Below are 26,763 nucleotides of genomic sequence, written 5' to 3' on the forward strand. Positions count from 1 at the left end.
TGTTTTATTAAACTGAACCATGTCATACTTCGGTATTCTCTGCAATAAACATCGATATCTGATGAACCCCAATGAGTAAGAAAGTCCGCTCGTGGCGTTATCAGGGCATTCGCAGTTTCTCGAGAGGAAATCCGCTGTGATTAAAATAATGAAGTTGGGCAGATCATGGGTGGAGGTCTGCTCCGCCTGTGCGCATGCGCAACAAGGACGCATTGTTGCGTTTTGTCGTGTTGTTGTGGTTTGCCGTCCTTTAAAGCTGCTTTATACCACTTAAGTATAAGCCAAGCTTTTCCATCTATAGTTTTGTGTAGCCCGGACAAATCAAGAGAGATTATCAAAAGTCCGAGAATAGTCAACAGAAGAGACCAGTCGGAGAGGTGAAATTTGAGCTACTATGTTCGAGTCAGCGTTCAAGAATTTCAACATAAATCTTAACTCTGTCAACCCCAGAAACACCTTCTCATGCGGGGATATAGTGACTGGAGCAATATCTTTTGACCTCACGAAGGAGACTAAAATCACGTCCATCACAATGGGACTATCTGGAAAAGTACATGTCCACTGGTCCAGTGGCGGCGGGGGGAAGAAACGACGTCGAAGACATTTTTCAGCCAAAATAGACCTCTTCGATTTAAGAAGCTTCGTTTTGCAAGAAAACAGTGTGTTTATATCTTAAGTCATTTTTGTAGGATTTTATAGGCTAGTTCACTGCGATGGCATGTGACTGATTTGCCTCTGTCTCCATAGATCTCGATGGTGGGGCAGCAAAACTTCCGCGGGGTACACATGTGTACCCGTTTACGTGCCACATCCCACATGGGTACGTTTGTCATTTTTGACTGTCAGAGAACTTGCATTGTTATTAGAAGCACGCTTGTACAGTTTCCTTTAGTGTGTGGCCTCCCTTCTCTGTCAGACACATCCCCCAATTCAACGAGGAACAGAGCCTGCTTTTACTTATTGTGTTACTCTTTGTGTTACATAATGTGCAAGTAGTTTTCAAATTTTTCTTTTGAAAGAAGAAGAAAATATCTCGCATTCTACCACTAATAACAAAATTAACCCCATATAGGGCAGGGGTAACTATTGGCCCTCCAGCACAGAACCTCAGTGCTCCAAGATGATTTTGAGAATCAAATTTTATAATGCACATATGAGATCAAATACCTTATAAATTACTCTAAAATGCATGAAATACAGTCAGTATAGATATATTTTTAATTTCCTGGCAGAACATCCCACTTGGTCATAATGTAAAACATTGGCATTTTGAGGAAATGGTGAATTACTTTGGGCAGTGAGGTCCACAGAAGCGGGCCATGTACCATGATGCATATGACTTAATTTACAGCAATATCTCTTCACAGAGACTTCCCATCAACATTCCATGGTATTCATGGAAGGGTACAATACCTTCTGACAGTAAGCATCGACAGGCCGTGGCATTTTGCCAAAACCTTCGAGACGGAATTAAGATTTATAGAACAAATTAATAATCGGCCTGAACTGTGGGTAAGATGTGTATCAGAATTATTATTACCATTCAAGTTACTCTAATTCATCATTCTTTGTGGGCTTGGCAGTATTGTCTGAAATATTGTAACTGTTCCTAGGCCCCACTTTCAGGATGCAACAATATGGTTGTCTGCTGCCTGTGCTGGGCCTCCGGTCCAGTTGAACTGACAGCCACTTTAGAGAGAAAAGCATTCATGCGAGGTTAGGGTTTCTGTGAGCACTTTCCTGCCTTCTACTCAGATGTATTATGCTAAAATGTCTGTTGCGTCTTCTCCAGGTGAAACAGTGAAAGTGATTTGTGAGATCAATAATGCCTCATCTCGAACAGTCACTCCTAAAGTCAAGCTGAAAGAACGGCAGACGTACTACACCCACGGAAGACACAACCGAACTTCTGGAACGAGATTCCTGATTACTCAGAATGGAGATCCCATTCAAGCCAACGCTTCAGATGTTCACAAAGAACTGTTAATCACTATTCCCACCAACACCCACCTCACCATCTCCAACTGCAGCATTCTGGAGGTGGAATACATGATTGAGGTACACTTTTTTTCTCTAAATAATAGGATAATAGAAACATTTATCAAAACATGATTTATTGATCTTCTTGACAGGTTTCTCTCGATGTAAGAGGCTCATCTGAAGTCATTGTGCGCTGCCCTATTATCATCTATGATAATAACATCTACAATCCGCTTCCTCCTGAGTCTTGAAGCATATGGCGCACATCACTAGTTGGTTTATTCTTGACAGTGAAAAAATGGCTCTACCTCAGCAACTCAAACCACTCCAACACAAACAGAGTTGCAGTGTAAACAAAATGTATTTGATTATTGTTTTAGAGAAGCAGATCACATTCAGGCATACATATAAACCTCTGCCAAGGCACTCAACATTGCTCGGGAGGTTTTTTGTGAAAGTTTTGTTTTGTGGTAATGGTGCTCCTCAGTTTGTAGAGAGCAAAAAACATTTTCTCTATCAAATGTTTTTATTTACATAAAAACGTGATAACAAGCTTATGAGCTTAAAATCTTAAAAACATTGCGCGCTGGGTGGTTTTTATCCCACCTTTTGAAGCAAACACACGGCTTTCACGGCACTGTGCATGTCTTGTGACAGTAAAGAGATGGTGCCCAGATCATTCTCAAAGATTGCCTTGTTCAGGTTTAAATGCCCTGTCCTTGGAAAATCTATATCTCACAATCAGTTAATGTATTTGGTCTCCATTTCAGAATAGAACCAAGTTGGTTCTTCACCAAACAGCTGCAGTGCCGTTAACCTTCCTGGTACTGGTAATCGATTGAGTAAAAATATTCACTGCACATAAAGGCTTCAAATTGCAGTTTATATATATATTTTCCCAAACACAATTGTGTTAATAACGGCCGTTTTTTGAAAAACAGACTGTCTTTTAAATCTTTCACCATGTGCCGCAATAATGTTGAGGATGTATTTAACCATTGGTGCCATTGCAACACTCAACATAGATGAGACAGAGCCACCTGCCTGTATGACCAGATGTTCTTCGTCTGTTATGACCAGTTGCCAACAGAGCAGCATTATCAGAACCAGTGTAGACTTCCTACTTGTGATGTTAAGCCTGGTATTTATACATCTGCCAGAACACTCCAGATGAGGCTGCCAAAGCGGGTTGACCACTTTTCCAGTGAACAAGATTTTCATGTTACATTTGAGTAACCTTGTTAAGTGCTCTTACAAGTTTTAATGTATTGCAATTTATTTACTCTGTTGTATGGGCTTAGGAGTCAAAAGTGTATTTCAGAGCTATAATTATAGAATGTATTGAAAATGTACAGAGAAAACAAATGTACTAATATGCTGTATAATATATTATACTTAGCTTGACTGTATGTATAAAGTTGCTGATGAAAGTTGCTGTTTATTGTGCTAATATTTTTGGCATGCTTGGAGCTATAATATGAGTGAAAAGTAATGAATAAAACAATGACATTGTTTGCTTTGATAGTTTTTTTTATTATTGTCTCAAGGTTAAACACAAGTTTGTTTTAGTTTCTAATAATAGCTTGTACATATAATAGCTTGTACGTTTTCCACCAGGTTGTTACCTGTGGTTTAATCATTACAGAGCCCACCCCTTGCTTATTGCTGGTAGATAAGGGAATCCTCATGTGTATCACAGGTTAGTTCAGTCTGTTGGCTGCAGTAGCGTGATGAATAATGTTAAGAGTTTTTCAGTGGGCTATAATCCCATCAATGAAAGCAATGTTTTCAGCAGTGGGGACTATATTTCAGGACAGGTGACACTGGAACTCACTAAGGACACAGATATCAATGCTCTAAGTGTGAAAATGAAGGGCAAAGCGGAGGTAAGATGGACTGAGAACCACGGAAAGAACTCTGTGACGTACTTCAGCAAAGAGAAGTATTTCAGTGTCAAGCAGTTTCTCATACAGGAAGGCCAGGGTAAGTAACAACACTTAAATACTTACCAAAATATGGAGCAATAACTAATAATACTTCACAGAATAAATTGTCTGACTGATTGATTTAAGGAAACAGTCACGTGAGCCAGGGCTGCAACGTCTATCCCTTCACCTTTCAGATCCCTGCACAGTAAGTCAGATAAAGTCCAAATTCATATGTTCAACATTACACAACTACAATTCTCATAATTTACGTTGGAGGACCTGTTCAACTATGGGTGATTCCTTGTTTAAAAAAAAAGAAAGAAAGATAAATAGACAAAATGTACAATACAATGTTGAATATTTATAAGACACTGCACCTGAGAGACTGATGCTTTCACTTGTTAATACTGTAATGGAAAAGAGAAAAAAAGAATGTTAATTTTGCTGACACATATAAAAAAAGATAAAACTTAATGCCTGTTCTCGTTTCACTTGAATGGTCCCAGTAATTAGATATTAGTCATAATCTATGTCAACAAATTCTAATTCAGGCCAGTTCCCCACATAAATGGTGTTGTTTGGGATTTTTTAGAATATTGTGTGTGTTTTCATTTTGCAGAAACATGCCGTCATCATTTAAAGGTGCACATGGTAAAATACGGTATACACTGGAGGCCAATCTGAGCAGGTCGATGAGAATGGACAGTAAGGCTAAGGCTGAGTTCAACCTGGTTTCAAAAGGCGACTTGGCCCTTCAATCATCTCTGGGGGTAACACAAAATCTTTTTCATAATGCTGTTGGTTGATTAGATAAAATACCAAATGCAACTGTGTCATAGATTCCACAACATGGTGCAACGGATAAGAAAATGAAGCTTTTCAACTCTGGATACGTGGCAATGGATGTGAATATTGACAAGAGTGGATTCCATCAAGGTAAATATTTCTGAACTAAGGCAGAAATTTAACAGAAACTTTACATTGTCTGGGACCTGGGATATATATCCAAGTTTCAATATTTAATATGAAACAAATGGCATTAGTTTGAAAAACAACAACTATTACTATAACATATAGTCATAATCACAAGATTGAAAAAAAGTGTTGTCTTTTTTCCATCACGCCTGGTTTCTTGCCATTTTATTGAGCACAAAGTCTCCTATTACTCAGTTTATTATGTGTAGATAAAGACAAGACTCCTTTGGCAATTTCACAGGCAACCTTACAGTCACACTATCAATGTGCTTGAGCTTCACAGATATAATAGGATGTTGAATTTAGATTTCAGGCATGGGCCAATATAAGTCCTTGATTTCCTTTTTTGATGTTTAGTGTTTTGGAAAGAAACTTTTAATTCTGAAGTGATTTTATGACATTTAAATTTACAGGAAGTGGGTCCACAAATACAGCCTAGGGGTCCATCCGAAATCCTCAAATATGTAGCTCCTATGTCCTGATCCGAGCTCCTAACCCTTGTCACTCGATAGGGTCAACTGTTAGATCCCTATTCAGTTAGGAACTAGAGCTTCAAAGCTGTTTACCCAAACCGATCATCCTTACCCAGGGCGGAAAACACAGGGGAAGTCACATCACCAACAGCTGGTTCATGAAAAACTACATCACCCATGTAGTATTGGACTACAAAAACTACAAACCACAATAACGATATAAAGCCACACAGAAAACAGACAATGACAAAAAGCTGTTTCAGATTTACCTCACACAGCTACAGCGTCATCACAATAATACAAAAAAATGCTCAGGTCAAATATTCCACCAAAATCCTGTCCTTAAAGCAAGGTATCTAGGCTTTGGGAAACAGCCTTGAGTCTTGAAGTCCTGCCTGGCTGACAATGTTCTTTTCTGTGTGACTGGATAATGCCACCAAAATTGTAATGTATATTCCTGACAGAGAATACTTTGAAGTTTACTTGTTACAACGTATCCACAAACAATAAAAAACAGCACAATTAGAGAGATATTAATCTAGTCAAAATCTCTGAATTTGGTGAGTTAAAAGACAAAGTCTACTATAGATACAGACTGTGTATAGACATTTCTAAATGTAACTGCATGCTCTTTACACGTGAGTGCTATTCTCCCAACACATCAAAAGAAATAAGGAACAAAGTGTTATGTGCATTCGACAACATGTAAATGCTTTATTCTGCAGGTGAAGGAATAAAAGTAGTGGCGTCAATTCACAACAAGTCATCGCGGGATGTGTGCCCCAAGTATTGTATATACAGGAAGTGCAGTTATTTTGCAAAGAGTAAAAGGAAACTGGAGACTAACGATTTACTGAAAGAGGTTGGAGATGCTGTCCCGCCCTCTGCTGGTCAAACGGTCACCAAATTCATCACTATTCCTGCCGCCACAATCCCATCTATCTCTAACTGCAACATTATCAAAGTGGAATACAGGCTCAGGGTATGTACTGCCAGTGTTACGCTTATCCTCAGCAGATTTATATTAATGTTGAAATATATTGCTTTTACAGGTGTATCTGGATGTCAAGTATGCGTTTGACCCACAGATTAAGTTCCCTATAATAATACTTCCTACTGCACAGAGCTTTGATGAGAAAGTCCCACTTGACGGTCCCACCTACGGATTTGATTCTTTTCACTCTGTCCCAACTGGGATTTTCCCCCCTCCCGGCTCAGGAGGCATGAACCCCTCTGCTCCACCTCCCCCTCCTTATGAAACCCACATGGCTTATGGGATATACCCGTCCCTGCCCAGTTATGGCAGTAAATCATGAGGTTTATTCCGTCATATTTCCTTTAGTTTCAGTTTTCTGACATTATTGTTAAACAAACATATTTGGTTGCAGGGTTTTCACTTAAATGATTGTTTAAAAATGTTAGCATTTGATTAATTACGTTATAAAATCTTAAAGAGAAGCCATGTTTCAAGGCATGATGTGCTTGTAACAATAAAAGTAGTTTATCGCACCCATATCTATTCAATTATTGTCCTTTACTCTGTGGACCAAAAGTTAATTTACTGAGTAATATTGTATCACTAACAAATGCCATTGGACAATTTATCTCACTGGTATTGTTGCAGGTATACTGTACTGTAATATTTACAAGGTGAATACAGTGCGTGAGTGACTGGTTGGTGGTGGTCAGAGGGGTTGATGGCGCAGATTGACAGCCTCGCTTTCGTCAGTCTACCCCAGTATGGGGCAGCTGTGGTTACAAAAGCTACCACCAAGTATGGAGTGAATAAATAATGCAATGTAAAGTATCTTTGAGTGTCCAGAAAAGCACGATATAAAACAAATATAAAAGAATATATATATATAAACGATTTTTTTGCCTTTTTCTGTGAACTGCATTTGTGGTTCTGTGTTCCACATTGTTTTTCTGGATACTTTTGCACGTCTTTGCTGTGTTTTTGTGGGGGTTTGGTGGATTTGTTTACTTTGAGAGTCCAAAATGATCCTGAAGAAAGCGGCTTTTTAAACACAAACAAAAGCTAGTTTATCAGCTAAACCCATTTGAGACCTACACATTTCTTCTTCTGAGACACTGAAAAAGTGTCAAGAGCCCCCACAACTGCAGCACAGCGGAGGCGTCACAAGAGGAGCTCCAGGAAACAAAAAGGGACAAACGAGGAGATGGTGAAAGACTGTTGTGGAGCAGAGGGAGCTGCAGGAGGAAGAGGAAGGAGAAGGTGGGGGAGCTGACCAGTGCAGGACACCACGCTCTGAAACAGGGACAAACCCAGGGGGTGGTGTACCGTTTCAGAGGATCAGAGGAGACGGGGGCAGACAGCGAGGTTTCTTCTGGGTGCTACAGCTTCCCCGTCCTCCACAGTCATACGGGTCAGGTTGACACACAGTTGCAGCGCGGCTCAGCCGCAGCAGCTCAGGACTGACCTGAACAATGACAATAAGCACTTACTTTCTTACTTATGTTGGGCTTAATCTGAAACTAACCTAAATTGGCGAATCATGTTATAGTTTTGATTATGACAATATATGTAAGTAGTGATATTTTATGTAAGATCTTTGAAGCGGTTCATATTATTCCTTGTAAACTTGCTTAAAGAACTGTAACTAAAAGCTCTTCTCTATCAAAGACTAACACACACAGGAAGTTAAACGCAGTGGAAAGAGCAAAACAAAGGCTACTGCACTTTGACTATTGACTCAAATTAAATAGGCTCAGTTGTGATCAAACGAAAGCATGTGTTATTTACCTTTCCATGGCTCTAATTTCATGTGTGTTTACCCACCGTTAGTTTCGACTGTATGGACGGATGTGTATGAGATGTGGGAGTCGTCAAATTAATTTGGGAACTGGGCTAAATGTAACCTAATACTTGTCAGACCACCGTGGGCGTAGACTACAGCTTCAATGAAGCATTGAAGATTACCAGCGGGCTTTGTATAAGAATATAGGCGTTATCAAACACCCTCTTTTTTTGCATGGAAGTAGAAAGCCCGCTCCCCTTTTCTCCTGCCAGGACGTGTAGTGTAGAATTGTTAGGATAAAGAAAACTGATAGGCTGCTTTCCAAGTCTTGTTGCTGCAGGGCGGGGTCCCACGCGCTCCCGTATCTGAGGAGACGCTTTCAGTAACGGGGAGTTTACGCAACTGGCTCACGCCCACTCAGAAAGGAAAAGAGCAGATAGCGTTCAAAATGTCGAGCACCGTGAAGAGTCTGAAAGTTTCTTATAATCCGATCAATGAAAGCAATACTTTCACCAGCGGCGACACCGTGTCCGGCCAAGTGGAGCTGGAAGTGGCCAAAGAGTGCGAGGTGCAGTGTCTTTCCATAAAGTTCAAGGGGAAAGCAGAAGTTCTGTGGACCGAGCGACATGGACAAACAACCGTCGTGTATCACTCTAAGGACAAGTACTTCAGCGTCAAGCATCACTTCATTGAAGACAAAGACAAAACAGGTAACTGAAACAACTAGGCCAATTGTATCAGCTACTACACAAGCAGAACGTTTAATGCACAAAAAGTCAGAAAAGCGTGACCTTGTAAAAGGATCACTGTGGTGATCACCCTGGTCCTGTGCTGCGGGTCTTTAATGTAGCCTAACCATGATGCCCAAAACTGAAATCTTTCCTTTTTATTCCCAAAGAAAACGACAGTGATAGACTTCTTGCTGTAGAACACGGACAAACATGTAAGTCACTGATTTCTTTTTTCTTTTTCTTTTTTTTTACTCTCAAATTTGTGCTGAAACAAGTTGTTTTTCAGACAGCAGAGTTCTTCCTCCTGGGCGCCACATCTTCCCATTTACCTTCCAGTTCCCAATGCAGTGAGTATGTTGGTATAAAGCAGAACAACCACAATACAAACGCTGTACAGCTGTTATTTCAATTATTTAGGTTTACAGTATGAAAACCAAAGCATATTGTAAAAATCCATCCAAACGTATCCGTTATTTCTTTTTCTGGTAGGCACACACCCTCCTCATTTCATGCCGATACTGGTAAAATTGTCTATTTGCTCGAGGCTAAACTGAGCCGATCGATGAGGATTCCCACGAAAGACACTGAAAAGCTCAACTATGTGACACAGGACACCATGGATCACAACCCTGAGCTCAAGGTATAGGCTTGTCCCATATAAATTCCTCACATTCCACCAGCAGGGCAGAAATCTGCAGGCATTTTAGCATTTGAGGCAACCTGTACATAGAGCTTCTATGGACTAACTTTCATGTACAGTGGCTTGCAAAACTTTTTGACATTTCGCCACACTATAGACCATAAACATAAACATACATTTATTTAATTGAAATTTTATGTGAAAGACACACTTTAATTGACACACAATCGGGAACATGAATTCAAACATGATCTAGAATTTCTTTTATAAATAAAAACTGAAAAGTGGGATGTGCATAAGCCCCCCTATATGATCACATGTTGATCCAATGACTAAATAGAGTCTACCTGTGTATGATCTAATGTCAGCTCAAATACAGCTGCTCTCTGATGGTCTCAGAGGTCTGCTAAGAGATTATTGGGGAGCAAATGGCATCATGAAGTCCAAAAACACACTCATTTTTTTATTTATAAAAAATCAAAATCATGTATGAATTTAATTTCACTTCACGATTGTGTCCCTTAGTGTGTGTCTTTCACATAAAAATTCAATTAAATATATTTATGTTTATGGACCATAGCGTGGCAAAATGTCAAAGTTCAAAGGGGGTGGATACATTTGCAACCCACTCTATGTCTGGTCTCAATGCAAAGTTTAAAGGCTTTGTTTAGTATTTTGCATGAATCACGACGGGTTCTTGTCAGTGTCATATTACAGCCAGGTTTGTAATGGCTACGTTGCACTGACGACCAGTTGAAAACAAGTGACAAAATAATAATAATAATAATACATTTTATTTATATTGCACTTTACATTTCAACGAAACCTCAAAGTGCTAAAAATATACAAAACAAAATATACAAAACAAGCTTTTCCTCTTTCTCACATGCAAGTGCGGGTCAGTCCATTACATTAAAATAGGTGTGGTGGAATTAATTTCAACAAGGAGAGTGTCCAACTTTTAAACAGGAGTTTGCGAGATTGAGGCCAACCCTCCTATATTGTTTTAATTTTTTTTGGTTTGGTTGTTTGACTGGGCACCCACTGGGAAAAACATCATTGACGCATTTATTGAACTGCCCAAATACTTGCAGTCGTTGGGATTTGATAATTGCAACCTTCCAAATTGTCCTTTTATTATGAGTTTAACATTGCTACCCCATTCATTCTCCATTTTCTTCAGGCGCCACAGCACGAATCTAAAGACAAGAAACTAAAATTTCTTAATTCTGGAACTGTGTCAATGGATGTGGATATTGAAAAAGCAGGGTTTTACCAAGGTGAGCAAGAGACTGACGCATCGTTTTACTGGTACATATGTCAACAATTAGTAATTATTTTTCACACTGCTTTTTGTTTTGCAGGTGACAGCATAAAGGTACTTGCAGCCATTGAGAACAACTCCTCTCGAGAAATCAGGCCAAAGTTTTGTTTGTACAGCAAACACAGCTTCTTTGCGCGAGGCAAAAGACGGCTCCATACCAAAGACCTGGTCAAAGAGGTGGGGGCGCCCATCCCTCCCTCCAGCAGCCAGAAAGTCACTCAGCTCATCAACATCCCTCATGACATGGAGCCATCCATCCACAACTGTGAAATCCTCAAAGTCGAGCACAGACTCAGGGTAAGTTTCAAATCTGGCAAAAGCTTTGAAAGAACTTGTTGAAGGCCCATCTCACAATTGGCACATAAAGCTAGAGTTACACATTAACAGGCATATATATATCCTCACAGGTATAAATGATGTGTATATATATATATATATATATATATATAATACATGATACATGATACTGTGTATGAATACTTTGTTTTGAGACAAAGTTATTTACCTGAGATTCTCCCACAATATGTAATTAATGAATACGTTTGTAAAGACATCTGATAAGATCTTCAGGCTAATTGCACAAAAATAAAGTTTGAGGAAGCCACCCAAGAGGCTCTGAATTCCCATGTTTATTGGAAACCTAAAATAAGAAAGTAATAACCCTAATTAATAAATCAAATACAGCTAATTGAGTGCTGAATGTTGAGATCCTAACAGAATATGTATTGCAGGTTTACCTGGATGTTAAATATGCCTCTGACCCAAAGATCAAATTCCCCATTGTGATTCTACGTGCTCACCAGTTCCCTGCCCAGGGACCGCCACCGGCTGCTTCAGACTTTGGATTGGGAGCTTATGGTAACGCTCCTTCCCATAGCCCCATGCCATATGCGCCCCTGCCTGCGCCACAGTATCTCCCTTCACAGCCAACAGCATTTGCCCCGCCTTCAGCTCCCCCAGTGAACGCCTCAGACCCCCCTCCTCCATATACGTCTTATGAACTCTATCCTTCTCTTCCAGAATATGGTCAAAAGTAGTAGTAGTATGTTTTTAACCAGTATATGTCGATTCTATGTAAAATGTTGCATGTCATATTTAGTTAGTTTACATTATAATTTTTATGGTCCATGTTTTTCAAATGAAGATTCATTTAAAATAAATTATTTTATACAGTGTACTGGCGTGAGAGTCGTTGATCCTGTCTAACAGTAGTACTCTTCCAGTGATTTACCTTTATACACCTTCAATAAAGGTCATAATCCCGGTTAAGCTGGTCTGTGATATCATTGGATATGAAAAGCATGTGACTGTGACACGACACTGCATTATTAACAAACAAATGTGGCCTCTCAATAGGCAAACATGGGAACATATTGCACCTGGTCTTAGTCAGAGCTCGTCTGCTGGTGCGGCACAATGACCATTCATAATTTCTCCATTGAATATGATGCCATCAACAGCAACAATATTTTCTCAAATGGAGATGTTATAAATGGAAGAATCATTTTAGAGGTTTCAAAGGAGATAAAAGTTCAAGAGCTAATTTTCAGAGCACAGGGACAGGCTCGTGTTTGCTGGCACGAACAACAAGGACAATACCTCCATTTGGTTTACACATCTAAAGAGAAATATTACGACGTCTCGGAAACCATCCTCGCCGAGACAAGAAATGGTATGTGAGTAATTTTCTGTTTATTTGGCATTACGCAATTGAATAAACTAATGTGTATTTTCTAGGCACTAAGGTTGTTGGTTCAGGCAGACATGTATTTCCTTTTTCATTCAAGATCCCAGATGGGTGAGTCTTAAATTCTGACGGTCAGCTCAACTTAATTCATTGAATTAATTGTGAAAAATAGTTAAATCATACTTCGTCACTTTTCAGTCCTCTCTAATAAATGTGTGAAAATAGTCTTGGGAGTGAGAGTACAGTGTTGCTTTTGTCTAGTGCCGTCTCTCATCTGTAATGAATAAGGGCTTCCCTGCATTGGACAGACTTTGCTGTTAAGTTTAATGAAATCCTTTATTTTTTTTAAATTATGCTAAAAAAAAAAATGAATTATTGCGATTTTTAAGGTCTTCATCACAGTAAAGTTTACAAATAAATGTCTTAAAATTGCAGAAAGATGCCATCCACTTTTAAATCCTCAGTTGGCAAAATTGTGCACAAGTTGAAGGCAGAGCTGAAGCATTCCGAGGAGTCGACCAAAACTGCCAAGACACACTTCACATTTCTCTCAAGTGCTGACATGGACATACCTGGACTGCTGGTACATATACATTAATTAATATACTGCTGTACTGCAGTTTCAGTCACTTAAAGTATGTGTGTTTTAGGAGCCTCAGAACGGCTGCAAAGAGAAAACCATTAGTGCTTTTGGATCTGGAACAGTTGCTATTAATGTCCGCACTGAGAAGTTGGGATACTGGCAAGGTAATGTGCTCCACCCGTCTCACCCACAAAGCCTTCAGAATCACCTGTGATCACACAGTCTCTTCAGGGAGGGGACTGCGCAATCCACAGGTCCAGTCAACTGAAGAACAGTGTTATCCACCAGGCTATCAGGAAGCTGAACTCCCTCCCTTCCCTAACCCTCCCTGTGCCACATCAAGGGTTTGCAAGAACTTCAATTTCGATTCAGATCAATAAATTAACAATCAAAATCTTCTGACATCTTTGATCTTTTAAGACAAAATAGTAGTTTCAAAAATACTGTTAGTGGAACTAAATCATCCACTTTACATTTCGATTAGTCTGTATTGTTTAGTTCATGGAAGTTTACAATTAAAACCTAAACCTACATTTTAAATTAAATACATACAGAGCATGTTAACTTCTGTATGTATGCGACAGTGGTGCAGATGGTAGAGCGGGTCGGCTCATGATGGGTCGAAGGGTGAAGGTTTAAATCCCGTCTCCTGCAGATGCACACTGTCAGTGTCCTTGGGCAAGACACTTACCCTCCTTGCCTCCAGTGTCTGCGTACATTGGTGTATGAATAAGAGTGTGAATGTGAGTGGTTCTTTGCTGTAAAGCGCTTTGGATAAAAGCTCTATATAAATTAAGACAATTTTACTTGTAAACTTTGTTCAGACAGTTCTAAGTTAACAAGCTATATTATTTTGTGCTGTGTAAGACAACAAAGCACAAAATAGTACAATCTTTGCATATGTCGTTAAACCCTGTGACTAAGCTATTTAAAAGCAGCAACATCAGAAATTTTGTTTTCTGAAGTACCGGTTCATCTGAGGTTGCAGTCTCTCTGGATTTGAACATCTCTTGGATACAGTGATGCAGTGAGGGAGTTTATGGTCACATTTGTTATCACAACTGCAATGCTGAGGTCGATTAGATTCTGCAGTACTATGACTGACAACTGACTACTACGAGTGACGTCCACCTGGACGGGGCCTTTCTGTGTGGAGTTTGCATGATCTCCCTGTGTCTGTGTAGGTTTCCCCCAGGTTTCCCAACCACAAAAAACATGTACAATAGGCCAGAATAATTGAGAGTGTGAGTGAGTGGTGGTCGAAGGGGCCGATGGCACAGACTGGCAACCTCACTTCCATCAGTCTGTGGCTGCAACAGTAGCTTACCACCACTGAGTATGGAGTGAATAAATAATGACTACAGGGTAGTGTTTTGAGAAACTTGGTAATACTTGTATACAAGTGTAAGCCATTATTATGATTATTATTATTAGAAGAAGAAGATCTTTATTTATATAGCGCCTTTCACAGACATAGTCACAAAGCGCTTTACATGAGACAATTGTACATTCACTCCATACTCGGTGGTGGAAAGCTACGTTTGTAGCTTCAGTTTCCCCTGGGGGAGACTGTCAGAAGCGCTTTCGCGACTACACATGTCTGCGCCAACGGACCCTCTGACCACCATCATACATTCACTCACACACATCATTCATCCTGGCCTGTTGTGCATGTTTTTTAGTGGTAGGGGAAACCGGAGTACCCGGAGGAAACCTACGCAGACACAGGGAGAACATGCAAACTCCACACAGAAAGGCCCCGTGCAGGTGGGAATCGAACCCGGACCTTCTAGCTGTGAAGCGAGAGCACTAACCACTGCGCTACCGTGCCACCCTATTATTATGTTTATTATAAATCATATTCTCACAAACAGAAACCTTATTGTTTCAGACTGAGTTTCAAATTTTGTAACTCAACAGTGCCACTAAAAAAGATTCATAATGCAACTTCAAGTCTGTTTTTTGTTTATTTGTTTGTCTTCAATGATGCTCTTTTGTTACTTCGTATTGCAACAATTCATTTGAGCTGTTTGTGAAAGTTCTCAGTCACCCAGGAGTATTTTTTTTTTAACTCTAATAGCCCTGTCCAGTTGATAAATTTGAAAACCGTGGCAAGATATACCAAAAGTAAATTGTTGTCCTTCCCAGGAGAGGCTCTGCAGGTCAGCGCTGAGATTAAAAACCAGTCATCTCGTGCGGTCAATCCTAAATTTGTCCTGTACAAAAAGAAGAGTTTCTTTGCCCAGGGAAAAAGGACAGTGAACACAACGGACATCCTGAAGGAGAAGTGTGACGTGGTGGAGTCTGGCTGTAACAAAACTGTGACCAAGACCATCACTGTCCCAAGAGAACTGTCCCCCTCGATACTCAACTGTAGCATCATCAAGCTGGAGTACAGACTCAAGGTAATCACACAATGTACTCTATAATAGTGGAAGATGTCCACTATTATAGAGAGAGTGATCGAGTACATTATTTTTTTTATGAAATTCTGTATGTTGTAATGAATATAATATTGTGATAATTGTGATGATAATGATTGTGATAAATTGTATGGTAATTATACTTATACTATAGCATTATGCTATTCCCCTTCTTAACAGGGGAATAGTGTAAAATATATTCTGCGACCAATGATTTTTAGAGTAAATAGCTTTCAAAACTTTGCCTTATTGTTCAGGTAACTTCATAACCCTGGACCCGGCCTATATTATTTATTTATCTTTTATTTATAGGTTTGTCCCTTGAGACTCAATGTCTCATTTACAAAAGAGACCTGTTTTATATTATTATAATTTATAAACAGCATTACATCGAAACATGGCACCAAAAAAACCTCGTTAAAACAACAGCAATTTCCTCTTGACACATTTTCCAGACCATAATAAAACTCAATACATTCTCCAAGATTGACCAGGCTGGACAGTTTCAGATCCTGTTGAAGCTTGTTCCAGCTGAAGGGATCTGAGAAGGAGAAAGCCTTTTTCCCCAGCTCTGTGTGCACTGCTGGGACACTGAAAGACAAAAGGTCTGGGAGGGGAAGCTGCACTAACTCTAACCCATACCTTGGTTTTTGCGTTTGAGTGCTACTTGCAGTCTTCCATTAAAAGTGGGCCTGTTTCCTTATCAATTTGTACACTATTTCCCCAAGTATGTTGGCAAAAGTAAAATATCAGCTTATCCAGTGGATCCCCCCTCCTTGATGAAGCTCTGGTGTCATTTTCATGTAGAGGGACAACATCATGACACTCGTCTGTCTTTTCAGATCCACCTGGACATCCATTTTGCAACTAACCCTGAGGTCAAGTTACCCATAGTGTTGTTGCCTGAGCAAAGTAACATGACTGCGGTGCAAAATCAGTCTGAGAAAGCAAAGGCATTGAAGGATTTACCTCAGAACAACTATGACGAGGTCCAGCACCATGCACCTGTCCAGGTCTCTGCCCATCCCGTTCAGAGCGATCAGGCTTCAGATGAACCTCCTTCTTAGGGGCACACGCCTTGTACCCCACCTACTACCACACTGACCTGAACAGGGGCCTGTTGTCAATGTGGCTTTCTTACAATACAGTTACCAAAGGTTACACTCAATAAAGGTTAAACCATTTCTGTTTCGTTGTTAGTTGATGTCTTATTCTTAAAAAAATAAAATAAAAAATGTTGCTTTCTTATTATGCCTGCTGACTTCTGCCATTTTTTTACAGTGAAAATAATGTGGTATTTTAATGATTAAGATAAAAAACGTAATTTTAATATTTTCTACGAACGCATTAGAGGCGCACACACTCAACATTTTCTGTGTGCACAGGCAACCCAGTCTCATCCTAATGCGTACATATTACACAATACATTTTAGAAACACACTATGTCATAAAAAAGCTGTGTTTTTTTTCACAACATAGGTCTTACATGCAAAGTTGAAATGCTTTGGTTACTGTTTTCCATAAATCATGAAGCCACTTGTGATATTATTTCAACCAACAGCATTATACATATAGCAGACAGCAAGTCATAAAATAAATAAAAAATGAATGACAAAAGATGCAAAACAACATTTTTGTTGATCATAAATTCATAAGATTTGTTTGTTCTGGTAAACATTTCCACCAAAATCTGAATTGTTATTATCAGTGAGAGGTTCACAACCTGTGAATCGTCTATGATGAAAAAAAAAAAGTGGGAAGATAACATTCCCTGTGCCTGTCTCAGAGGGGGACATTTATTCCTGATGAATTCAAAACTTGAATGTGATTGCTCAAAACACTAATTTGACTAAACTATGTGTTAAGGACAAAACCAAAATGAGTTGTGCCTTTGGAGAGGAGCCTGACATGCCAAAATACTCGGATAACAATAAACTGATATTTATGGCATTAGAGAAAATTGCAAAAACATGTCGAAAGAGAAATGTCAATACTATTAGTATTTTTAAAAGTAGGTCCCACGGCGTGTCTTTTGAACTGTGGATGTGGGTGGAGTCAAGCGCTGAGTTAATAGACACCTATTATTGACACCTATTATTGTGCACGTCAATAAATGTGAATAGTGCAATTTTATGTAAAATGTTCAGACCATTCTCAGTGTCTGTCATTGTGGTTGGCAAATCACCACTACACAGGTATTATTATTTGTTTTGTCCATTCATTTGAGGTTCCATTTTAATTTATATTTAGATAGGCACAGTTCCAAACAGCTGATTGCCAACATAAAGTCACATGACTGAGAACAGTCTACAGGCAAAGTAGGCGGAGAGTGAGTGAGCGCTGTCGGAACAACGCGTTGATTAACAAGCAAAACGACTCAGCAAAAGCTGGCTCTGCAAACAGAGCTTTTCGATCAGTGCTCCCTTTTCACTGAAGATTCCTGATAAATGAGTCTTGCATAAAATATCTAATTTCTCACTACATTGTGACAGAAACGTGTTCCCTAGTTTGTGTGTGTGTGTGTGTGTGTGTATGTGTGTATATATATATATATATATATATATATATATATTTTTTTTTTTTTTAAATAACTCTTGCTCACCCTCCACGGGCGGACGTCTTCTTGCCATTGAGCTGGCTTCTTAGGACCTGCCTTTCTCGTTGGAGGTATTTGGCCATAGCCGCTTTCCTTGTCACCTCTTCGAGGTTGCCATTTGCTTGTGGGATATATATACAGTATATATATATATATATATATATATATATATATATATATATATATATATATATATATATATGTATATGTATATTATATATATATATATATATGTATATGTATATGTATATATATGTATATATATGTATATATACATATATATATATATATATGTATATATTCCTGTGTCATTGGAAAACAAAGGCATGAGAGATTGTCACATGACACAGTTTCATGACTAAAGCAGAAATGTGGCTGAGCATTACCAGTTACCAAACCAGTTCAACAACATCGGCCTACATGTTACTGCACCTGCCTAGAGCTAGGGAATTATTCTTTCAGCAGCCTGTGTGTTGAGCTCGTCTGCTGGAGCAGCAGAGATGACTATTCGTAATTTTTCCATTGAATATGACGCCATCAACAGCTACAACATCTTCTCAAATGGAGACACCATAAATGGAAGAATTATTTTGGAGGTTTCAAAGGAGACAAAAGTTCAAACGCTCACTTTCAGAGCACAGGGACAGGCTCGAGTTTGCTGGCAGGAACAATATGGACAAAACGTTCATGTGGTTTACACATCTAATGAGAAGTACTATGATGTCTCCCATCACATCCTAAGAAAGACAAGAAATGACGGTATGTTTCAGTTGCTTTGGAACAATTCAAGATAGGCCAGCGTTACGTTTCATTTCTCCTTTCTAGGCACTGAGGTCATTGGACCAGGCAGACATGTGTTCCCTTTTTCATTCAAGATTCCTGATAGGTGAGTCTTATCTTAATTCTCACTACATTATTACACTTGTTCACAGAAACTTGTTCCTTAAAATATTTGTATTATTCTTAATATACACTGCTTGACCTAAAAAAAAAAAGTAATATTATAAATATTTCATTGTACCACCATTAACTTTGATTACTGCACACATTTGCTGTGGCATTGTTTAAAAAAAAAAAAAAGTTTGTATTTCCAACTGGGGGTACATTATATCGTTACCAAGATCTTGTATGGGAGAGTGTGACCTCTGGGTAAAGCCTTCTCCAGCACATTCCAATGATTCTCAGTGCGGTTAAGATCTGTAGTGGCCAATCCTTGGGTGAAATTGATGTCTCATGTTTTACAATGTGAGCCAGATGATCCATATGTCGCCACTCCTCCAGTTTGGGAGTCACTGCCCTGAGTGCCCCAACGACCACGGGCACCACTGATGCCTTCACCCTCCAGGCCTTCTGTCCGTCTATATCTAAAAGTCCCAGATACATACGGACAGATATTTCAGTAGTGTCTTTGAATTGCAGAAAGATGCCATCCACTTTTCAATCCACAGTTGGTAAAATCGTGCACAAGTTGAAGGCAGAGCTGAAGCAGTCCATGCAGTTGACCAAAACTGCCAAGACACACTTCACATTTGTCTCAAGCGCTGACATGGACATACCTGGACTGCTGGTACACACTATTTTAAGCTAAACACAGTGCAGTGTTGCTGTCTTCATAATCAAGAGTGTGTTTTAGGAGCCTCAGACCGGCTGCAAAGACAAAACCATAAGTGCTTTTGGATCTGGAACTGTTGCTATTGATGTCCACACTGAGAGGTTGGGATACTGGCAAGGTAAGAAAACATTTAAGTACAGTTTGTTTTAAATAGAATATGTTCGTCATATAGGAGAGAACATTTGCTGTTCAATACTGGTTAATAACTGTGTACTATTTGCAGACACTAATTAAAAACACAGTAGCAAATTAGATTTACTGTTCAAGCAATTTCCTCATAGCAGGACGACCTACTAGGTATTCTTTAAGTCTCATAACTAATTTTAAACGTTGCGCTTAGAGTATATTGAATAGGTTGTACTGTATCGAAGTCACACTAACATAGTGGTTTCAAAACATGATACATTCCCAATTCATACGTGGGGCTTTACACTTTACCACATACTGTATCTGGGTCATACAGTGACATACTAACCACATGCATAATTTGTGAATAACAAAATGATCATGTTTTTCCTAGGAGAGGCTCTGCAGGTTACAGCTGAGATCAAAAACCAGTCATCTCGTGCGGTCAAGCCCAAGTTCGTCTTGTACAGAAAGAAGAGTTACTTTGCCCAGGGCAAAAGGAGAATGAACACGAAGGACGTCCTGAAGGAGAAGTGTGACGTGGTGGAGTCTGGCTGTAACAAAACTGTGACCAAGACCATCACTGTCCCAAAAGAACTGTCCCCCTCAATACTCAACTGTAGCATCATCAAGCTGGAGTACAGACTCAAGGTAATCATTCTACTGCTATAAAATGGTGCAAGAAGTGCTTTTAATTGTCATGTAATAATAGTGCAAGAATTGTGAAGAATTTGTTACTGACAAAATTAAAAAGTAATTAACTCTAACTCTATGTGAACGTAACTAAATCCAGAACAGCTTTTATATATTTTTGCGTAGCATTTTGAGAACTGGTGTTTATAAATTGTGCTATAAAATGATTTGGACTGGAAAAGGTCCTTGTAGTTTGCAGAATACATTACAGATTAAGTCGGCTGAATTCACAGGATTTTGATTATGAACACGGTGCTAGATACTGCATATATAGCTCTGCTCAAGTGGATGCAGGATCGAGGTCATGGCTTTATTCTGGTTTTTTTCAGATCCACCTGGACATCAAATGTGCCACTAACCCTGAGGTCAAGTTACCCATAGTGATATTACCTGAGCAAAGTACCACTACAACGGCGCAAAAACAGTCAGCAAAGTCAGAGAAAGCAAAGGCATTTGAGGCTTCAGCTCAAAGCAGCTATCACGAGGTTCAGCGCTATCCGCCTGTCTCGGTCTCTGCGCTGCCCGTTCAGAGTGCGGCACTGCATGACCAATCTGCTCAGGCTTCAGATGACCCCCCTCCCTATGGGGCACATGCCTTTTACCCCTCCTACCAACACACCGACCAGTACAGGAGCCAGTTTTAAATGTTACAATGATTAAACAGCAATACAGTACACACAATAAAAGTGAAACTATAAACCAAATGAATAAAATGTGTATCTTGTCTTATTTACGGAGCCGCTAAAGTTCCCCACAGGGAGAAAAAAAATATTGTGTGCTCAAAAGATAATTGAGAGAATAAAAAAATCTTCACGGCTGCATGAGGAAGGACTTTTTCCCCCTCAGATATATTTTTAGATGGATTAAAAAAAAAAAGCAATAACAACACCCCGATGTAAATTCTTTTTAAATAATATCTTCATAAACATTGGTTGGGAAAAAAAAATCAGGGTTTATAATAATAGTGTATGGTAGTAATAATAATAGTATGGTAGGTATTGTTAATAATAAGGTTTCATAGGTTAACTATAAAATTATTCATTTAGTTTATTTGAATAACTGTGATCATTGTACATTCTGTAATATTGAATAAGAAACTGTGTTGCATCTATTTTATGAATGTTCCTATATATTTTTGGTGTGAACTTGAATATTACTATTCATATTTTTTAATCCTGTATGGCTAGTAGTATATTCATTCTAGAAAATGGTCAAAAGGTAAACCAAATATATTTCATTTCAAAGGAATATTAAAATATTACTTTAAAACTATAGAGAATCTCCCAAGTAAAAAAGGTGAATATATGCTTTATATATAATTACATTTTTGATTTAAATAACTCTCTTATTTATAATCATTTCACTTTTTTCTTTTCTTATCTTCTCCCTGTAATGTGTGATTTTCTTAAAAGCATAATTAGATAATGCATATGTCATATTGTATTGCCAAACATACAACATACAACATGATAGGCTGCTTTCCAGGTCCTGTTGCTGCAGGGCGAGGTCCCACGCGCTTCCGGTATCCAAGAGGAGACGCTTTCAGTAACGGGGAGTTTACGCAACTGATTAACGACCAAGCAGTAGGAAATCAGCAGATAGCGTTCAAAATGTCGAGCACCGTGAAGAGTCTGAAAGTTTCTTATAATCCGATCAATGAAAGCAATACTTTCACCAGCGGCGACTCCGTGTCCGGCCAAGTGGAGCTGGAAGTGGCCAAAGAGTGCGAGGTGCAGTGTCTTTCCATAAAGTTCAAGGGGAAAGCAGAAGTTCGGTGGACCGAGCGACATGGAAAAAGAACAGTTGTGTATCACTCTAAGGACAAGTACTTTAGCGTCAAGCATCACTTCATGGAAGACAAAAACAAAACCGGTAATTGAACTGCAGAGCATAAAAAAAAAAAAAATGTTTTCATGTTTACAACAGAAATAATGGAGAGTTTTATCATAGGCGTTACATTTTTTAAATTTTTACTATTTTTATTTTTCAACACCTCCTCAATGGGACATTTTCGGACTAATGAGACGTCGGTCTAATGGGCCGACTCCCCATGGACAAACTTGTGAGCCATTGATATGGCTTTTTTGATGTATTTATTTTATTATTTTTTTGTTTTTATTCTCAAATTTGTGCTAAAACTTATGTTGTTTTTCAGACTCAGTTCTTCCTCCTGGGCGCCACATCTTCCCATTTACCTTCCAATTCCCAGTGCAGTGAGTATGTTGTTATATAGCAGAACAACCAAAATACAAACCTGTACAGTAATGTCTAGCAACAGCTCAGAACAATAGGCTCTGTACTGGAAGTACTAGTAATGTTTTGGTAATTTCAATTATATCGGCATTCCTAGTGTACAGTGAAGTATAAAAAGCAAAACATATTTTGTATTGTAAAAATGCATCCGAAACACATCTTTTTTTTTGGTAGGCCCACACCCTCCTCATACCATGATGTAGTTGGTAAAATTGTCTATTTGCTTGAGGCGAAGCTGAGCCGATCAATGAGGATTCCCACAAAAAACACAGTAAATCTCAACTATGTGACACAGGACACCATGGATCACAACCCTGAGCTCAAGGTATAGGCTTGTCCCATATGAATTCCTCACATTCCAGCTGCTTGCATGTATGTCTGGTCTCAATGCAAATTTAAAGGCTTTGTTAAGTATTTGCATGAATCGCGACAGGTTCTTGTCAGTGTCATATTCCAGCCAGGTTTGTAATGGCTAGTTTGCAGCGACAATCAGTCTGAAAACAAGTGACAAAATATACAAAACAAGATTTCATTCATTCAAAATTGTAATGTAAATCACGAAATCACTTTCTTTACTCTTTCTCACTGAATTTCAACAAGGAGAGTGTCCAACTTTTAAACAGGAGTTTGCGAGATTGAGGCCAACCCTCAACCCCTATTATTTTTGTTGTTGTTTTGGTTTGGTTGTTTGACTGGGCACCCACTGGGATAAACATCAATTGACGCATGTATTGAACTGCCCAAATACTTGCAGTCGTTGGGATTTGATAATTGCAACCTTCCAAATTGTCCTTTTATTATGAGTTTAACATTGCTACCCCATTCATTCTCCATTTTCTTCAGGCGCCACAGCACGAATCTAAAGACAAGAAACTAAAACTTCTTAATTCTGGAACTGTGTCAATGGATGTGGATATTGAAAAAGCAGGGTTTTACCAAGGTGAGCAAGAGACTGACGCATCGTTTTACTGGTACATATGTCAACAATTAGTAATTATTTTTCACACTGCTTTTTGTTTTGCAGGTGACAGCATAAAGGTATTTGCAGCCATTGAGAACAACTCCTCTCGAGAAATCAGGCCAAAGTTTTGTTTGTACAGCAAACACAGCTTCTTTGCGCGAGGCAAAAGACGACTCTATACCAAAGACCTGGTCAAAGAGGTGGGGGTGCCCATCCCTCCCTCCAGCAGCCAGAAAGTCACTCAGCTCATCAACATCCCTCATGACATGGAGCCATCCATCCACAACTGTGAAATCCTCAAAGTCGAGCACAGACTCAGGGTAAGTTTCAAATCTGGCAAAAGCTTTGAAAGAACTTGTTGAAGGCCCATCACCCATCTCACAATTGCCACATAAAGCTAGAGTTACACATTAACAGGCATATATATATATCCTCACAGGTATAAATGATATACATGATACTGTATATGAATACTAGGGCTGTTTCCCAAAGCCTAGGTACCTTGCCTTGCCTTCGTCTGAAGTGGGCGTGGTAAGGCATCTACATCATCACTCGCCGCCCAAGTGCTGTTCCAAGTCGTCCGGAGGCATGTGGCTAATTTACAAGGATACACCAGTGTAGCCTTTGCTGGCTTGCTCCAGCCAAAATCACCCATAATGCAACACAGCTCTCAAGAAAAAATGAAATGGAAAAAAACGATGGTGCTGGCTTGTGTGACTTGTAAAAGCACTTGACTTGTTTAATCCTCCACATCCAGTGTTCATTCTGCTTGTGGGAGTCTTTTTTTTTTGGTCAAGATTTAGTCAAATAATACATTATAGGTTTTTGTCTTTTAAAACTGAATTTACAATTTGTTTTGTTCAAGGAATAGGCCACCGTTTTTACATACTGAGATATGTTCTTACCTTAGATGAGTTCTTTTGTACCTGTCTGGTCTTCACGCTTGCCTTCTGTCACGTAAACACAGCACAGATGGCGTTAGCATTTAGCCTCTCCTCCTCTCCACTATAGCTCCAAACGAGGTGAAGATAGAATCTCCCGAGCTCTTCCACGTTTTCCCTTATTAAATATGGTTGCGTGAAGTGCTACACTACAAACGTATAATTAAACAAAAATAAACAATGTGGATTTTCTAAGCGGATAAAAAGGGGAACTATATTGTAAGGCGTAAAAATACCAGCAGTAGTTCGAAATCTGTGCAGTAATATCTTCACTTTACTGTGCTGACGGAGTTCATATCGCCGTCTAAGGTAAGAACATCTCTCAGTATGTAAAAACGGTGACCTATTCCTTTAACTTTAAATTTATATCATTTGATTCAAACATTCAAGAATTTTTCACTGCTTCATGGGGCAGCAAATTACTTATTTGTTTCATGGGCATTGATTTAATTTTATTCATATAAGGCACATTGTATTTCTTAAGTTTTTAGTCCCCCTTTCGAATTTTATTGTGTATTTTCTGATGGTTTTCATCGTCTGACCGCTTTTATTTCTTTATTTTTAATCAGTAAAAACATAATTACTTCCATCCCTCGCGCTTCCTCAGCAGACCCTCCCCTCTCCCCTGGATGAAACATATCTACCTTTTTTATGATGTGACGTCACTTCCTTTACCTCTGAAGTGTGTTCCAATAGCAGCCCTTTTTGGACCAAGGCAGGACACTTGCCTTGGACTGGAAGGAAGTGAGTAGAGCCTTCCAACAGCAAGGCAAGGTACATAGGCTTGGGAAACAGCCTTTGTTATGAGACACTTTATTTACACTTTATTTACCTCCAATTTGCCCACAATATATAATTAATGAATATTTTCAGGCAAGTTGATTGGAAACCTAAAATAAGAAAGTAATAACCTTAATTTGCAAAAAAAAATACATAAATCAAATACAGCTAATTGAGTCCTGAATGTTGAGATCCTAACAGAATATGTATTGCAGGTCTACCTGAATGTGAAATATGCCTCTGACCCAGAAATCAAATTCCCCATCGCGATTCTACGTGCTCACCAGTTCCCTGCCCAGGGACCGCCACTGGCTGCTTCAGACTTTGGATTGGGGGCTTATGGTAACGCTCCTTACCATAGCCCCATGCCATATGCGCCCCTGCCTGGGCCACAGTATCTCCCTTCACAGCCAACAGCATTGGCCCCGCCTTCAGCTCCCCCAGTGAACGCCTCAGACCCCCCTCCTCCATATACGTCTTATGAACTCTATCCTTCTCTTCCAGAATATGGTCAAACGCCTTAGTATGTTTTTTAACCAGCATATGTCGATAAATTACATTGCATTACAATGCATATTTAGTTTTTTTTACATTGTAATTGTTGTGGTCTATGTTTTTCAAATGACAATTCATTTGAAATTTATTGTTTATACAGTATATTGGCGTGAGAGAATCACTGATTTCTATTAGTAGTACTTTTCCAGTGAGTTACCTTTATACACCTTAAATCTCTATTAAGCTGGTCTGTGATATCATTGGATATGAAAAGCATGTGACTGTGACGCGACGCTGCATTATTAGCAAACAGATGTGGCCTCTCAATAGGCAAACATGTGAACGTATTGCACCTGGTCTCGAGACAATGACCATTCATAATTTCTTCATTGAATATGGTGCCATCAACAGCAACAATCGTTTCTTAAATGGAGATGTGATAAATGGAAGAATCATTTTAGAGGTTTTAAAGGAGATAAAAGTTATTTAAGTGGCTGGATCTGCGCTGGGAATGTGTTTGGGCCTTGATGCCCGCCCGGAGCATTCCCTCTGGAGAAAGCTAATGCTACAAGCTAAAGCTCCGATCAATCATGTGAAAACCAGAAAAATGCACGGATAAAGTCAATTTTAACAATGATCACACACTGAGCTTGCTGATGCTAAAAGCTAACAGCTAGCTTGCATTGATCCCATGAAGTATTATGCACTACTGTATAACGTCAGTAAAGCCGGCAACTACATAAAGCAGCCTTTATGACGATCACACACTGAGCCGACTGAGCTTGACGCATTTGTGGTTTATT

The 26,763-nt window shown here is 39.2% G+C and overlaps 4 protein-coding genes across 4 annotated transcripts; all 4 read left to right on the forward strand.

The window, feature by feature from the left end:
• The first annotated feature begins 208 nt into the window (after positions 1–208).
• LOC306977631 (arrestin domain-containing protein 3-like) lies at positions 209–2,733 on the forward strand. Its single transcript, XM_079576031.1, has 6 exons — positions 209–659; positions 748–820; positions 1,368–1,512; positions 1,614–1,716; positions 1,793–2,058; positions 2,133–2,733. Exons 1-6 carry the CDS (start codon positions 395–397, stop codon positions 2,229–2,231), a joined length of 951 nt encoding a protein of 316 aa, XP_079432157.1. The 5' UTR covers positions 209–394; the 3' UTR covers positions 2,232–2,733.
• A 977-nt stretch (positions 2,734–3,710) lies between these two features.
• Positions 3,711–6,672, forward strand: LOC306973721 (arrestin domain-containing protein 3-like; the record flags this gene model as incomplete). The annotated part of the gene is made up of 6 exons (XM_079570724.1): positions 3,711–3,967; positions 4,060–4,113; positions 4,528–4,678; positions 4,748–4,844; positions 6,082–6,338; positions 6,409–6,672. 6 exons carry the CDS (start codon positions 3,711–3,713, stop codon positions 6,670–6,672), a joined length of 1,080 nt encoding a protein of 359 aa, XP_079426850.1.
• Positions 6,673–8,518: 1,846 nt separating this feature from the next.
• On the forward strand, positions 8,519–21,174 carry LOC306973815 (uncharacterized protein; the record flags this gene model as incomplete). The annotated part of the gene is made up of 13 exons (XM_079570840.1): positions 8,519–8,825; positions 9,014–9,058; positions 9,133–9,193; positions 9,336–9,486; positions 10,670–10,766; positions 10,851–11,107; positions 11,542–11,836; positions 12,962–13,080; positions 13,148–13,244; positions 15,229–15,485; positions 19,733–19,829; positions 20,232–20,488; positions 20,860–21,174. The coding sequence occupies exons 1-13, from the start codon at positions 8,564–8,566 to the stop codon at positions 21,172–21,174; spliced, it is 2,310 nt and encodes a 769-aa protein (XP_079426966.1). The 5' UTR covers positions 8,519–8,563.
• Positions 21,175–21,996: 822 nt separating this feature from the next.
• LOC306973888 (arrestin domain-containing protein 3-like) lies at positions 21,997–25,989 on the forward strand (the record flags this gene model as incomplete). The annotated part of the gene is made up of 6 exons (XM_079570962.1): positions 21,997–22,402; positions 22,686–22,743; positions 22,958–23,108; positions 23,627–23,723; positions 23,808–24,064; positions 25,681–25,989. The coding sequence occupies 6 exons, from the start codon at positions 21,997–21,999 to the stop codon at positions 25,987–25,989; spliced, it is 1,278 nt and encodes a 425-aa protein (XP_079427088.1).
• Between the last annotated feature and the right edge of the window lie 774 nt (positions 25,990–26,763).

This window comes from Gobius niger (genome assembly GCF_951799975.1).
Source record: "Gobius niger genome assembly, chromosome: 1".
NCBI classification, from domain to species: domain Eukaryota; kingdom Metazoa; phylum Chordata; class Actinopteri; order Gobiiformes; family Gobiidae; genus Gobius; species Gobius niger.

What these genes read in the sequence shown, in the direction of transcription:
- LOC306977631 (XM_079576031.1), top strand. Translation starts at nt 395, where the DNA reads ATGTTCGAGTCAGCGTTCAAGAATTTCAACATAAATCTTAACTCTGTC. An exon ending in ACGTGCCACATCCCACATGG is followed by an intron (nt 821 to 1,367) that starts GTACGTTTGTCA and finishes ATCTCTTCACAG; the next exon opens with AGACTTCCCATCAACATTCC. An exon ending in GAGAAAAGCATTCATGCGAG is followed by an intron (nt 1,717 to 1,792) that starts GTTAGGGTTTCT and finishes CGTCTTCTCCAG; the next exon opens with GTGAAACAGTGAAAGTGATT.